The sequence below is a fragment of the Eutrema salsugineum genome, unplaced genomic scaffold, assembly GCF_000478725.1.
Source record: "Eutrema salsugineum unplaced genomic scaffold, Eutsalg1_0 scaffold_1, whole genome shotgun sequence".
Lineage (NCBI taxonomy): Eukaryota > Viridiplantae > Streptophyta > Magnoliopsida > Brassicales > Brassicaceae > Eutrema > Eutrema salsugineum.
In genome coordinates, this window is record NW_006256909.1 from 21,228,079 (window position 1) to 21,244,708 (window position 16,630).

Consider the following 16,630-nt stretch of genomic DNA (forward strand, 5'->3'; position numbering starts at 1 on the left):
GTAATGGTTTTGGTTTTGTTATATGGATAATTTGATAATAATTAATAAATTTAAACTACCAAATAAAAAAGACTACGCATATTAAAAGCTCAATACATTAATTATGAGTAAGATACAAATATGTTCAACATAATTATCAAGGAAAGAGTTACAGAGTAATATTACACTCAAACCACAATCTCAAAGCATAATAAGTTTATCATTCGGCCAAGCTACTGTTGTTCCTACTGCATCGGAAATGTACTCGACTTCTGAATTTGGTCTCCACACTCGTGCACCATCCATCTTAGAAACCTCTACCCAGACCTTGCTAGCATTGGGACCTAAGGGTACAAAATGGACCTTCTCTGCTGGATCAGTTGAAGAAATACGTCCTATGGCAACTCGCTGCCCAGTATTTTGACAGTCCAACAGAATGCACTTCTGTTTTGCACCATTGCTGGTACCCGTGCTAGTACTACCACTCTACCAATGTAAACTTTACACATCAATATAACATCACAGCAACATCAACTAATTCCAAACCTAATGCTATATTCTCAGACTCAGTCAAAGATCTATCTATCCTAAATTCAAAGTAATGTAAGAACTTACCTGAGCTGAGTTTTTGTTTGACTCATCCCGTGCTGGTAGATTAACATATTGTACCCTATGTGTAGGCCATGCGATGTGCTCATTAAGTGCATCACCCATCAAGGCGATTTCAGCACTTGGTCGCCATAAATAGGCATCAGGTTGTAACACCAACTCGACTTTCAGAACTGCTGCATTTGGTCCTAGAGGAATGTTGTTGACCAATTCTGTTGGGTCAGTTGATAACAAAATACCCTCACCAATAACTTTATCTTCCACATTCCAATCATAAATTCGAACTCTTTGTGTAGACTCGTCGAAATCCTAATGACTCATGCAAATACATATATCAAATTACAAATAATCCTAAAACGAAAAAAAACTGAAAAAATACAAATTCGTACTTAATTTACCTCTGACTCGGCTGTAGTTGGAGAGTTAACACCGTTGTCTAAAATTATTTTTTCAGCTGGCCATGCTATTTTACCTCCTACAGCTTGACCAAGTGTGACAATGGTTGGTGTAGGTCTCCAGACGTATGCTTCTCCGACTGATGCACACTTCACAACTACAGCAGCAGCATTAGGACCAAGAGGAATTTGACCTATCTTATATGTTGGTTCATTTGAGCAGAACTCTCCTTCTCCAACAACCACATCATCACTCGAATACCAATCCAGAAGTTGGCACCTAATGCCTCCTTTGCTAACATCGCTTAGGTCAGACTTAGAGACCTCACCATACTCTTTCTATCAAGTTGAATAATAAGCAGACATATTAGATACCTCTAATCAGCTAATCAATAAACAGTTCATTTCGATGATTTAGGAAACTGTATACACTAACCTTTTTTCCAGCTAAGTCACTAACCGCGGTTTGTAACTGTTCAAGCTTAGTAAGTAATTCTGCTTGTGTGGCTTCGAGTTTTTGCACATGCGCGTCTCTAGCTTGTAAGAAAGCTAACTTAGTGACAGTAACCCCTCTTCCCATCCCTCGAAACCTTCCTGGTTTGTCTTTTCCCAATACTTGACTGACGGCATCTTCTCTGACATTATCCGTCGAGGTAGAGTCCATTTCACTATCAATGGTCTTCACTTTTTCCTGCAAATATAATGGGCATTCTATTGTATTCAACAATGTCAGGGCGAAACATATATTTGTTGTAATTTAATTTACTCTTACAATAGTTTCCGCAAATTCTTCCCTGACAGACCTTCCATCAGAATGTGTGTGTCCTGCTACCCAAACTTTTGTTCTTGTAACTTTCCTAGGATCAGAACTGTTCTTTTTCTACAAGTGCAGATAAGCTATGGTTATTTCTATATTACCTAAACCCAACTAACCAATAACTCATTATAAACAAACATACCATCTCGTGAGCTAAGCGAATCATTCCTTTACGGCTGGTAGTGTGAGGAATCTGGCCTTTTCTCAGTTGTCTATATCTGTCACTTCGTTCCTAAGGACAGAAAAAATCATATGACACACCAAAATAATAATATGACACATATATGAGGGTAATATACAAACCTTAAAAGCTGAACTGATCTTGCTTTTCACCCAAGTGTTCCAAGCGGATGCAGAGTGGATGTTGCTTGGTTTTAATTTCTGTAGTTCTGCCTTGCTCTTTGTTGCTCGAACCTGGGAAACAAGCCTAGATTTAGAAGCCCTCCATAGACAACCCATCTGCCTAAATACAGATTCTTTTTGCCAGTCCTCTTTCAAATTGAACCTCCCCTGCCAAACAAGTCAAAGTGAATCATTAAAAGACCATTTTCCACATACATGTATTTGTATTCACTTATACCATAAATAATCGAACCTGAATTTCCTCCCACATTGTGTCTTTCACACTCTCATCAAGATGTCTCCAGTCATCTAGAGTTACTGGCACATGCTCTCTCACAAGAGGACCAAGAAACGAAGAAAGAGTTACTGATCCACTACCGACATGCTCACCTATAGATGTAAACTCCACATCTACTTTGTCCTCGGGATTTTTTGCCACCTTGCGCATTTTAGTTGGACCTCTGGTATTCCTCCTTTTAGTCTATGGCTGTTGTGTCTGAACCTCGTCTGACATGTTGGAAGCTCCTTTCGCTGGAGGCTGGGTAGTTTCTTCTTCAGTATCGGGTAACTGTTGCTCAACTTCTTCGTCAGCTACATTATCCTCCTCCATTCGTGATGGCTCTTTACTCTGTTGGTCCTCCTCAGCAATGCCATTCCCATCGTCTTCTGAAAAGTACTCATCACTCTTTGCTCCCTCATTCTCGCATGGAATTTCGTCATTATCGACAGGGGCTTGTTTTCGGTTTTTCTTTGCACTCAACGACTCGTGAGAAATCACGTCGAGACCTTGCTGACGCTTACTGCGACGGACTTCGATGGCTCCACGATTCATCTTAATCAAGTACCTGCACAACCACACTATTCAGTTAAAACGGAAATATCAACCCTCAACAAGCACGCCTTCACAGTCATTCCTAACACAAAAACTCTCATCATCAGAAGATTGGTCGCCTAAATCTTCTAATGTTTGGCCTGCTGAGTGTGCAGAAATGAACTCTTCTTCAGTCTCTAACTCATGGTATCCTCTTGGAGGAGCCCTCATCACAACATACCAAGGGGAAGAGTCATCTTCCCTAGAGTAGAACACTTGTTTAGCTTGGGACGGCAAAATGAAAGGATCATTCGAGAATGATGTTTGGTTTACATGGAGATTAACCAGCGTAAACCCTGCATCCTCCTTTACCCCATTACCTTTGTTTGCCCAAATGCACTTAAATAGTGGAACCTGGAACATGTGATAGTCAAGCAATATGATCTCCTTTATCACTCATGCTACTATGTCAGTCATCTGTCTCGTATCTTTAGCAGTAGCTCTACACATCGAAAATGCTTCGTAGGTTACTCCACTGTTTTGTGTCTTCCGCTTAACATCTTCAGTATGAAATCGATGGCCATTTATAATGAAACCCTTGAAGGTTTGGGCAACGTGTCTGGGTCCAAAAGCAAGCCATCTCAGCCTAGTTGAATGGTCCTTCGAGTTCGTAGGTATCTACCAAAAGACATTAGACAATTTGTTTATGTATAAACGAGTCTGCTAGTTAAGTATTAAAAAAATTTATAAACGATCTAACCTTTTGTTTGATCCACTGGGAGAATCTTTCGTTATGATATTTCCACAGTAATGTTTCGTTTTTTGGCGCATCTTGCATCTTTAGTTTCTAGTTCTTCCAAATGCAATCTGAATACATCGAAGTTAGTTTCTCATACACTATAATACTAACTGTAAAAAAAAAAATGCACTTACTGAACATATGGATCCATAACTGCTGTATTCATGAGAATATATCGATGAGCTATGTCTCGATCTTTATCTGAAAGTGTAACTTCTGTAGCTTTTAGCAGTGGCCGGCCTTCGAGAACAGTTTGATCTGCCTCAATATCTTCATTACGATTAATAGCTTCTTGAACTGGTACAGACTTCTGTAGAAACTCCATACAAAATGCAATACATTCACCAGCCAAATATCCCTCAGCCATACACGCTTCTGGCCTAGCAAAATTCTTGACATATCCCTTTAGTGTCTTCATATACCTACATATCAATGATAAAAAGATTACAAGTAATAGGTACGTATTGGTATAGAATTATAATGAAGTATATAACTGGAAAAAGAGATACCTTTCAAATGGGTACATCCATCTGAAGTGTACCGGCCCACCCAAGCGTGCTTCTCTTGCAAGATGTATTGGTAGATGAAACATGATGTCAAAAAGTGAAGGCGGAAAGAATCTCTCCATCTGGCACATAGTTTCCACAACCTCTGATTCTAATGCTAGTAATTTCTCTGGATCTATAACACGTTGGCACAGTCTACTGAAGAAATTGCATAGCCGAGTCACTGCAACCCGAGGACCATTTGGCAGTAAACCTCTTAATGCAACATGAAACAAATTTTGCATTAATATATGATGGTCATGTGACTTCATAGCACCAATAATAGGCGGATCAACAGAAACACAATTAGCAATGTTTGCACAATATCCATCTGGCCCTCTGAATTTAGATAGCCTTTTGCAGAATATCCGTTTTTCTTCCTTAGAAAGCCAATATGCAGCTGGAGGTAAGTAAGTTCTTTTCCCACGTACCTGAGTATGTAGGTTGCGACGAATACCAATGTCTTCTAAATCTTTTCTTGCTTTCAACCCATCCTTAGATTTTTGGCTATGCATCAGAATTGCGAGTAATGCATCAGAGACATTCTTCTCGACATGCATGACGTCAATGTTGTGCCGCACAGGCAGATCCTGCCACATATAGTATAAACAACTTTCAGAAATATAATTAAGCATCTTAAGCTACCAACAACAAAAATGATTATAAAGAGTACTAACCTTCCAGTACGGTAAATAAAAAAATATAGACCTTTTTTTCCATCTCCATAGGTCATTGTCGTCTTCATATTCTTCTGTTGATATCACATCATCTTCGTCGACATCGTTTCTATTTCTCTTACCTTTCTTCTTATCCAAAGGTCTTCCAAAATCATTCCTAAAATCCTTTAGGCTCTCAAATATGTCTGTTCCACTCTGAATTCTTTTCGCAGACCCAGATTCTATGATATTGTCGAACCACCCCTTTCTACGTCGGTATGGATGACCAGGCCTTAGTCGCTTCCTGTTGCCCATATATACATGCTTCCGACTGAACTTTAACCACCTGTATGGTGTATCCTTTCCACATACATTACAAGCTTGTTTCCCCTTGACCTTACATCCAGCTAATGTCCCTAACGCAGGATAGTCGCTGAGGCTCCACAGCAACATGGCACTAAGAGTGAAACTCTCCTTCTTAAAGGTATCATAAACTTCTAAATCTTGAATCCACAAGTCTTTCAAATCATCTATCAGCGGCTGTAAGTAGACGTCAATGTTGTTGCTAGGTGCGGTTGGTCCAGGGATCAACAGTGTCAGCATGATATTCTCTGCTCTCATACACTCAGTTGGTGCCATGTTGTAGTTGACCAAGAGCACCAGCCATGTGCTATACTTTGTATTCTGGATCGAAAAGGGATTCATGCCATCTGTAGAAATCCCTAGTCTAAGGTTTCTAGCATCAGCAGCAAACTCCGGCCATTTCTCGTTGACCTGAAACCAAGTCAAGGAGTCAACTGGATGCCGCATAGTACCATCTTCACTACCATTACTGTAGTGCCAACACAAAGCCTCAGCTACCCGTTTTGATCTAAACATCCTCCTAAGTCTTTCTTTAATCGGAAAATATCTAAGCACTTTCGCAGGAATCCCTTGCTTGTCCCCACCTGTGTGTTTATCCTTTTCCCACCTTGATTCACTACATCTTGGACAGCTCACCAACTCCTCATACTGATTCCGATAAAGAATGCAGTCATTCTTGCAGGCGTGAATCACATTATAGCCGAACCCAAACATCTTCAAAAATTTCTTCATCTCATCAGTAGACTTAGGTAGAACATTGTCGAGTGGCAACATCTCGTGAACTAGCATCAGAAGCTGGTCAAAGTAGTTCTCTGACATCCCACTCTTGACTTTTATTCGGTATAGTCCCATGATTGCTTGAACTTTGGTATAGTTCATACACGTCGAGTACAAGGGAGTTTCTGCATCCTCTAACTTCTTCTTGAACTCAGTATCTGCGTCAGTATCTTCAAACTGATCTACATTCTGCTGCTGAGATGGTTTCTTGCTTTCACTTGCCATAAAAGCAGTCCTAATCAGATCATACGCCTCATACTCAGACGCATCAACATCAATCATCTTCTCATTCCTTTTATCCCCGTGATTGCTCCAACATTGACTTCTCTTGTACTTCTGATCCATCCCTCGTATCACTAGATGCTCCAACACAGTCTGAGTTGATTGGTGGCAAACATTTCGGCAATCAACGCAAGGACAGAATATCTCCGATGGATAACCTAATCTTTTTGCTGAATCAGTGAGAAACTTAGTTGCTCCTACCTCATATTCAAGGCTATTCCTATCAAATTGAAATATAAATGAATTAGGAAATACAATGATCTAAACCCTATACGGAAAATGAAATCAAGAAAAATGTGTGAAAGTAGTCGAATTAATACCTTGGCAACCAAACCCAAGCTTTATCCATGTTTACAACAGCTCCGACCAAATTGTGTATATAAAAAACCCAACTACAGTAAGGTTTAGGCGAGAACGACACTATAATCTTGTCAGAAATCAAATAGATTTGGGATACCTGATTTTGTTTGTTCTTCCTCGCCTAACGAAATCTTCCTGCATATCGACATGCGAAGCTGAGTTCAAAATGCAAGAAGACAGGCAACATAAAAGAAAACTTAAAAGGGAACTCGATTTCACCTTTGCTAAATGAGATCCTCAGAAGATTTGTTTAGGAACGAATCCGGAGAGTCGGGGATTTCACAGTCGCGGGTTTGGAAAGGGTTTTTTGGTATGCTCAGAAATCGAGCAAATAAGACTCTTCGATATAGAGATTCTGGGTACAATGAGAAATAAATGGAGAATGAAAAATTTTGATTTAGAGTTATAGGAAGTACAAATGGAGAATGAAAAATTTTGATTTAGAGTTATAGGAAGTACGAATGGAGATGTTTAGTCTGGGAGAGTGTCGAATTAGGGTAAGAACACTGAAAATGGTGATGAAGTTCTTTAGATCTGAAATTTGGGGATTTTACGATATTAGAGAGCCAAAAAAATTTGTGGAGGCTAAATTTTCTAAGTGTCGCGGGTCTTTAGAAAAATTTGTCCGCCTAAACATATTATAACGTTTTCAAAAATTATCTACTATTAGAGAGAACATTCAACATTATAAAACCCACGACAATTTTAGTTTTTCAATTTAATAATATATCATAGCGTCTTCAAATATCCAAACGCTATATTAAAGATGTGGGTATACTAATAATAGCATAATGAACAAAAACGCTATCTTGTAATGCTATTAATAGCCTATATTCTTGTAGTGGGTGAAAGATTGGTTAGTCGCGGTCCGGATGAATGGACCCGCGGTGATCAGAAACGAATGAAAAATCTTGGATTTGGTAGACTTCTGCAGTGTTCATCATCTCTTGATCATAAGAATCCATTGGGTTGTCCCAGCCGTCAAAGTTACACGTATTGTGTACCTTATTTGGTTGTTGTAATCCAAGATGACTCATTATGTGATGGAGACACTTTATAACTTCCGAAATCTCTTCTTTCTTCTCAGGAATTGCAGAATTACCAAAGGTTTTTTGATTTCGGATGCTGTTTGCGAAATTTTTTATGAAAACGTGAGCATCTTCTACAGATCTAGTTGAGAAGTCTCTATTTCTTGCTGTCTCGAAAGAGTGTCGTAACTCTGGAGTTATACCGCGATAGAAGATACCCAGCAGGTATTCTTCTGTATATCCATGGTGTGGAAAATTTCTTTAGTATTCCCTAAATCTTTCCCAAGTATCTAAAAGATCTTCATCTTCTTTTTGTTTATAAGTTCTTATCTTGTTTCTTAAGACATTTGAACGATTTCTAGTATAAAAAACGATTTAGGAAAGCAGTTCTACAGGCTGCCCACGTTTTTAGTGAAACAGGTGGCAAAGATTTTAGCCATTTGCTGGCATTGTCTCTCAAAGAGAATGGGAAAAGACTTCACTTGTGGTAATCCCCATTTGCTGTAATGGTTGCACATAATTCTTCAAACGTCTCGATATGGTCAATCGGGTGTTCGGAATTGTAACCATGGAATTGATTTTGTTGAACTAAATGGATATAGGGTACCTTAATTTCGGTTTTGTCATCCTCTGGTAAGGCTGGTTGAATAGCTCTTCGATCTCCCAAGAATTTCTCGAGTGAATCGAAACTTCCAATCAGTTCATCACAATCTTCACGTTTTGCCGATCCGATTAGCTCATTGTCATCATAAATCGGTTCTTCAAACTCATCATCAGTCAGGTCATCGTCGCTTGGATCACCATCCACACGATATGGTGGATCACCAAGAGTTCTGGGAACATGTTCCCGGTCTCTCATTTCAGAGAAACCTGAAAAATTCAAAAGAAAAAGTAAAAGTAAACAAGTGTTCTAATAGATTTAAGCTGTGATTCGCAACGAAACAAATCAAAGTCCCCGGCAACGGCACCAAAAACTTGATGCGGTTTGTAAACGGGGTATTGGTTCTTTCTACTAAGCTTCAGGTTTTAAATTTATAACCCCTAAATGTCTGCAAGGGCACAGATGTGCGCTGTAGTACTTAGGGTATTGATCCACAGAGACTTAGTTGTTTCAGTACGAATTCACGGCAATGCTTAAATCAGATTAGAACTAAACAGGTTTGGGTTTTGGTTTTTTGGGTTTTGGTTGTCACTGAATCTAAACTAGAAAGCAAAGAAAGCAAAATCAATTAAGAACGAAAGCAAGTAAAGCAAATAAAAAAGCGATTAACAAAGGCGAATGGAAGCAAGTAAATAGTGATTGAAAAGCAAGGCTGTAAACAATGGAAGCAAACGTTGGGGCTCAAGGGGAATTCGCAGGGGTTCATGGACTAGGCTATGTCGATTTTAAAAAAGTGATAAAGGTAATCAACTACGTATGTTCTAGAACTCGAGGCACGGAAGTATGAATAGCCTACTTTCGCAGCACTAAACAACTATCTCTTGCAATGCTGATCAGTAGGTTTCCACTCTGATCCTGGAAGGGAGAAGATGCAATAGCAGAACAAGACTCATCAACATTCACAACTCAACTACAGGTAGGTTTCCACTCCTAAGAATTATTGCTCGTTTCACCCAAGTTCAGACAATCAATGAAAGCTTTCGCAACATATCATATCAGATCGGCTTCTAAGAGGCCAGCAGAGAATCACGCAGTAAGATTAAAGGCAAACGAAGAACATCTAGAAGATTATAAATCCTAAATCTATCGATTCATAAACAAAGACACATGAAATCCCCTTTGAAAAATCCCTTTAAACCCAACTGGGTAACTACTCAAACATATTGTAACAAAGCATCATAGAGTATTGAAAGTGCAGGAAATTAAAGAAAAGAAGGAAGAAAAACGAAGAACGGAGAAGCAGATGGAGGCGCGATGTCTTCCTCCAGCGGCGGCTCCTTCTCCTTAAAACGGTGGCCTCCCTCTTAGGTGATATGATCGTGACAAGCTCAGAGGAGGAGGAACCAGAGGTAGCTGGCAGGATCACTCGTTCCAGAGCTAGAGAGATGGCTAAGGAGGCTCACACACTCATTGTCGCAGAGGACATCGATCAACTGGAGGCTGGAGTTCACATCTTCAACATCTCTATCTTGAAGAATGAAGAACCCAGTAACAATGAATAGGTAACTTAGGTGATGATTCTGTACTCTTTTCCTTAGTGAGGATTTTGGAAGGCAAGGAGGTTCTTCTCCAAGGTTTTTAACGAGGCAGAAATTATTGCTACGTCGAGTTCCTTAGAAGTTGTTACTAATGGGTAATAATGTGCAAAGTCACAATGACTTGTGCACTAGTTGTTTTAGGCGCACCACTTAGGATTTAGAAGGGACGCCTCGCTGTTTTATTATTAAATTAAACTTCTTGTTGTTTTTATTTCAAACTCCATGTAGTTTTGTTATTAGGGCTGCGATTTTCTCTCTTAGTTAATAAAAAGAGAAAATCGCCTAAGTCATATTCAGTGAAGAATTTTGAACAAACTTTTAACATGTTCTTCTCTCTTTGATTTCTGAGAACTAAAAACTCTGAAATTCGAATCTCTTAAAAACTAATTTGTTTACAAGAGATTCTTCTATCTCTCCATTACATCGATATCATCTTATCAGCACCACACCATCAATCGATCAACACACCACGTCCACCCTCTCATCTCACTCGATCCGCCGCATCACACCACCATCTCCCTTCATCGATCCGATCTCCATAGTTCTATCACGACATCATCAAACCATCATCACACCTGTAGCCTTTATTCTTGAGAGTAGATCCCCTTGGATCGTATCATTAGGGCTTTGAATCACACACGAAAATTTGAGTACAGAAAAAAACACACCCTTTAGAATGACCTAAAGGGGGTATTTATATCTTCTGGAGTGGTCTTGGACACTTAGGGCTTCAAAAATAACGAAAATAATTGATCTGGGCTTTAATTAAGTCGTCAGGAAAGTGAACGACCAATTTCCGCGGTCGTGGTGGTTCTACCCGTGGGAAAATAGGTGTTGCCGCGGCCCCGGCTAATGTTCTCTTCCGGAACTGCATTTTCTGTCATTCTTGCATCGGGAGTATCTGAAGATCTAACCGTTGGATTGTCTCCAAACCAAGTGCATTAGAAAGCTGGTTGGATCCTCTATGTTGTCTCAGACGGTGAGAAGGTCTTCATCCCTTATCATACTTCTGACGATCTGCATTTATCTAAAATTGCTTATTTGTTCCAAATTGCATATCTTTTGCCCAAGTTTCCTGTAAAGTCTTTTGAAACTCTAAAACATTGAAAACACTTTAAAAACCATTAAAAACAGAGTTAAAACACCTGCATAAGACATAATTGTGATCCATAAAAGAGGTCAAAATACGGTGTTATCAGGTACTCCTTAGACATTTTATAACTTAAAAAGGGTCCACTCGATACCTAAAGTATCAAAACAGCCTGTTTTTATTCGAGACACTCTATCAATTTTTCAGAACAGCTCGGCCAGGAAAGGAACAAAATCATCTATGGCTCGGCTCGACAAACTACGTAAAAACATCCAGGTTTGACAAGAACTTTCCACAAAAACAGTTTGGAACAATGATTCTCGGAAAAATATTAAGTCAAAACCAGCAGTTATAAAAAAAAAAAGACACCCAAAATCATTATCATATAAGCTTCAGTTCAAGAATCAAATGGATAAAGCCATCCAGGCATCAATCACAAAACTAATATGAGTACGTAAGATGGATAAAGCCTTCCAGGCACTTAGCGTGATAAGGAGAATTTAAAAGAAAAGTACACATTCCGAAAGCGAGAAAGAGTAGCAAGGGTCAAGCTGCAGAACGCGTCTCTCACTCGGCAAGGGGGTTCGAAAGAGCTGGGGTACCTTCGTATGACCCGGTTGGATCCCGGACACCCAGATTAGCCGCTGTCTCCTCGATCGGCTCGTTGCCCAGACATGTGTCCACAGAATCAGGCGACACAGGCAAAAAGACCAATTCACCTCGGATCTCGGATGCGATATGGTCATACGCCTCGTCATCAACGTATTCGCTCTCCCAACTCTTTAACTTTGCCTCTTCGGCGTCTAAAGTTGAGCCGTCAGGTTTCCGAAGCTCGTCGATCATAGCAAGGTTGCTCTTGATCTGCCCTAGCTTGTTCTCGTCACTCTTGGCCTTCTCAAGCTTGGCGAGACCTTCCTCCACCTAGGCAAGGCGCTCCAGAAATTTGGCTGTCAACTCGCGCCTCGCCTCCTTCTTAGCCCGCTTAACTTTGGCATCGAACAAGGCATCTTTGGCCTAGATACGCCTCTTTAATAGTGCCACCTTGGCACTCTTGGCTCTCCTGGCCTCCTTGAGGTGAGTAACTGTGAACGACACCTTATCAACGTCAGCGCGAATGACTATCTTTTCCTCCTCTAGCCTCTTGACTCTGATCATCGCCTCGTCCAACTTTCCTTTAGCCATCGCAGCCTCATTCTGAGCCTCTTCCAGACAACGCTAGACCTTGATAAAATCCGACTCATAATCGGCCATCAGCTCGTTGATAGCTGCTACAAACTGCAAAGGAGGATATGTGTTAAACACTTATCCAGAATTTGAAGTAAGAAGGGAAAGAGATAACAGACGAAAGAAACCTCAATGCCGTGCTGCGCCATCGCGCCATAAGATTTCCATCTCCTCAGCTGCTCGGGAGGTGGGAGCCGCGTGTTGGCATTGTTAACACGCGAATATATCACTGCAGAAGCAGCCAGGTCGTCAACGACCAAATTGCGCGACGTAGGCTTGCCGGACGCTGTCTTGCGTTTCTTCTTGGACGGCTCGTCTTTCTGAACGGCCACCCTTTTTCCCTTCTCACTAGCTGATTGTTTTCGACCGGCATCATGCTTCAGCAGATTTGAAGCTGGGGGGATGACTTTGGGAGGGCCAGAATAGCCGAGTTTGACGGCGTCTTGCTCCGAGCTGCGGAGTCCTCCTTGGATGCCTCGGGGACGATCTCCCCCGATTCAACCTCAGGCGCTTCCTCCTTCGTAATCGCCTCGGTGACATTTGCTTCCGCGGCTCGGGTTGCGTCATCCCCCTCAAGGCTCGGCGGATCTTTTCGAGTAACCGCCTCGGTCTCTACATGAGCCGCTTGGGCGGTTCGTCTGGCAGCCTCTTTGGTTTTTGGCATATTCCTTTCTCTCTCGTGTCTCTTGAAGAATTCGACAACGAAGAACTAATAGACACCCCAGAAAAAATGGCTCGAGCTCTCTCCACTCTCTCAAACGTGAAGTGTTTCCTCCAATTAACTCTCCGAGTCGCGAGAGTATCTCAAACAGTGAATAGGTCGTCAGGAACAGAAGGGAGGATGCTCCGAACAGCAAAAAAAACACAAAAACGACCAGGTTAGTAGGAAGTAATCGCACCATAAGAGCTCCCAGCCGAGGCAAGGTTTCGGATCTGCTACCAAGTAGTCCCCAGGCAGTCTTGGTTTTACGGACGAAGTCCTTGCCCACTGATGCCTCGTTCACCAGAACGTAGAAAAAGCGGTCCAAAACTTATCTTTGCTCGGAAAACCACCTATAATCCGGCGGTTACACTTATTGGAGATACAAAATCTACTAGTCTTGGAGCCCTTCTGATCTCCAACAAGTTCAGCAGATGACCCAGTTCGATGTCGAGTCCGCACTCAAAGCTCCGAACCAAGATGCCAATCATATGCCGTAAGCCCCTCGGCATGATCTGTCCAATCGAGATTCCATGCTTCCACAGGTACTCAAAGATAACTCCGGGGATCGGGAACCAAAGGAAACAGAGTTCAAAAAATGTCTCGTACAGGGTGAAGTGATTCTCGGGAGGCCTGTCGGCTCGGTAACTTTTCTCCGGAAGGACGAATTCTACCACCTCGGAGATTCCAAAGTGGCGTCGTAACGCCTCGAGTGACTCAGGGGAAGAGAGTGTGGAACCTGGAGGATCGGTCCTTTGCATTTTCCCTCGCTTAGATTGCCTCTTACCAGAAGAAGAAGCGCCTCGGGACGCCAAGAGACGTTCTAATTCATGTCTCCCCACGACCGAATCGAAGGGGAACACTTCTTCCTCGGCTTTCACCGCGGCGTAATAAACATCTTCATTGTGGACGGGACCTTGGGCGCAGCTCGTGGAAGCAGATGCCTCGTTATTTAAAGAGCGAGCACTCGAGGGACTCGGTAGTGTTTTCTCGACATCAAAAATGGTTCATCAGTGCCCTTCACTAAAAATGCCTCGGCGTACACTTGTAAAACGCCTCGTCATTAACATGGCTCCGCTTTCTTTCAAGAAACGCCCCGTCATTAACACGGCTCGGCGTACACTCGTAAAACGCCTCGTCGTTAACATGTCTTGGCTTTCTTTTGAAAAAAGCCTCGTCATTAACACGGCTCAGCGTACACTCGTAAAACGCCTCGTCGTTAACATGGCTTGGTTTTCTTTTGAAAAATGCCTCATTGTTAACATGGCTCGGCATTCATTCGAAAAACGCCTCGTCGTTAACATTACTCGGCCTTCTTTTGAGAAACGCCTCGTCGTTGGAACGGCTCGGCGCCGCACAGGTATTCCCCTACAAAATGCCTTGTCATTGGCTTCAACACGGCTCGGCATCAGTCTCGTAAAAACGGCTCGGCTTCATTCGAGAGACGCCTCGTCCGCTCGACATCCTGTCAAGAATACCTCGTCATTGTTGCTCTAGGACAGTTCGGCACCTTAATCGCCTCGTCAAATAAATTGGCATCTCCCTGGAATCACGTTACCAGCACAACGGCTCGGTATCATTTCGTCTTGAAGAGGCTCGGCAAAACCGCACCACAGCGGCTCGGAGCTTCATACCTCATCACTCTCGTCTCCGAGTCCGACGATCTGGGGGGCTAAGTGTTGGATTCGGTTTCTACCTTAGCTGAAATAACCATCTCAAGATGACTAAGTGTCAAAAGGTATTTTCGGACCCGAGCTCTGTGAGGAAACAAGCCGAGCCCATCCATGAAGCAGGATGGGCCGAGCTTTGAAATCTTATGGGCCAAGCCCTAAAGGAAGCACGGACCGAGCTGAGAGGCGATATGGGCCGAACCGCACAGATGTTGCGGGCCGAGCTACGTAACGATGCAGGCCCTGAATCGGTATGGATCTAGCCGTAACGCGGAAGGTGCCGAGCCCCCTATTAACCTGAGTTGGGCCGGGCTGTATGAGGAAGCCCATGAAAAACCCTAGGCGAGCCATTAAAGTCGGTGGCCGCACGAAGCGATAAGGAAATATTCCAAAAATCTTTTCCGAGATTTTCGGCTAGGCGGTTTAGAGAATTAGTATAAATAGACGATGTATGCAATTCATTATGTAACTTTTCAAAACTCGAGAGCAATAAGACTTAAATACTTTTCCAGCAAAAAACCATCTTTTGATCTTGCTGTTCTTGCGATAAACCCTAGAAATTTTGGATCTCTTAAGTTTTTCTTAACAAGTTTTTGGTTGTGTGAGTTTTGGCTCACACAAGGCACACACACAGGATCATCATGCTAACGAGGCATGGCAAACTCTCATCATGTTATTGAGGCATGGATAACTCTTCATCAGGCTAACGAGGCATGGCAAACTCTTATTAGTCACAAAGACATTTAGCGTGGTTCGCCTCTACCACCAAGCGATGTGGATCATCCTTTCTACCAGGTATGAACCCCAACAAACAATAATCAAACCATTGTGCCCTTTTACAGGTCGACCACCTCATTCTAGCTACTTTACAATCATTAAACACTCAATGAGGTGAACAAACAAGTATGTTAATGCTTCATCTTATGCATTTTCTTAATCAATTCAATTGTACATGCTCTAATTATGTGCATCAATAAACTATCTGAATTTCTATACTCAATACACCAAAAACAAAAAAATAAGGTACTAAAAGCCTAGATCTAATCCTCAACTAGGCAGATTTCAGATCTGGATCAAGGAGATTGAAAGATGAAGGAATCAAGAAAGCGACAGGATGGCACGGGTTCTCGGTGACTCCTCCTTGGCTTGGCAGCAGCTCGCGTTGGTTTTGGCTGGCTCGGACGAAGCCTCTTGACGGCTTGGCGGGATCTGCGACTGCTCGGGATGGCTTAGCGAAGGCTCGGACGGTGAGGGATGGCTGATTGGCGGCAGTGGCTGCTCTTGGTGGTTTCTTCTTGTCAATCCCTCTCTCTCTCTCTCTCTCTCTCTCGGCGTTGGGAATTTTCTACAGGAATAAAGCTCTCCCTCTAGGGTTTTCCCTTTTATATCTACAGAAATAGGGACTTGGGCCAGCTGCTGGGCCTCTTGCTGGGCTGCAGGATTTAGGTTATTACAGAGTTAGAGTTCAGAGTTTTAGATTTTAGGGTTTATGATTTAAAGTTTAGATTTTGGATTTTAGGATATAATGTATAGGAATTGGTCGTGTTTGTGGATAAGGTTTACTATGTAGCAAACTGTAATGAGTAAAACTGATCCTCAAAGTAGACCGTCATATGTCTGATATTGTCATAATTTATATGTTTTATCATGTATTTTACTTAACATTTTGTATCTTATGCATGAATTCTTATATGTTTCTTAGTGTTTTTGTGTCAATTTTGTTTAGATAGGTTATGCATTAGGTCCAAGTGTGTTTTGCATTGTTTTAGAGACATTTAGAGACTTATGGAGTTATGGAGCCAATCACCCTTGAGTTTGGAGCTTGGAGAGACTTGAAGATTGAACGAAGGATGTGTTTCTCGGCCAAGAGATGTGAACATCGGCCAAGCCATGGCTGATGTACTCTGACCGATATTGGAGCCAGACAAGAAATTATTTACATCGGTAATGATATCACCCAAGTCTTGACCCATGTTGATCCTTC

The 16,630-nt window shown here is 41.9% G+C and overlaps 1 protein-coding gene and 1 non-coding gene across 2 annotated transcripts; one reads left to right on the forward strand and one right to left on the reverse strand.

Moving 5' to 3' along the window:
• Positions 1-2,623: 2,623 nt before the first annotated feature.
• LOC112082164 lies at positions 2,624-6,724 on the reverse strand. The gene is made up of 5 exons (XM_024149263.1): positions 6,696-6,724; positions 4,975-6,595; positions 4,262-4,887; positions 3,887-4,174; positions 2,624-2,987 (listed from the first exon to the last, which is right to left on the reverse strand). The coding sequence occupies exons 1-5, from the start codon at positions 6,722-6,724 to the stop codon at positions 2,624-2,626; spliced, it is 2,928 nt and encodes a 975-aa protein (XP_024005031.1).
• Positions 6,725-8,001: 1,277 nt separating this feature from the next.
• LOC112082572 lies at positions 8,002-8,109 on the forward strand. The gene has a single exon (XR_002897239.1). It is a non-coding gene; the product is annotated as a small nucleolar RNA R71 (small nucleolar RNA).
• Positions 8,110-16,630: the final 8,521 nt, after the last annotated feature.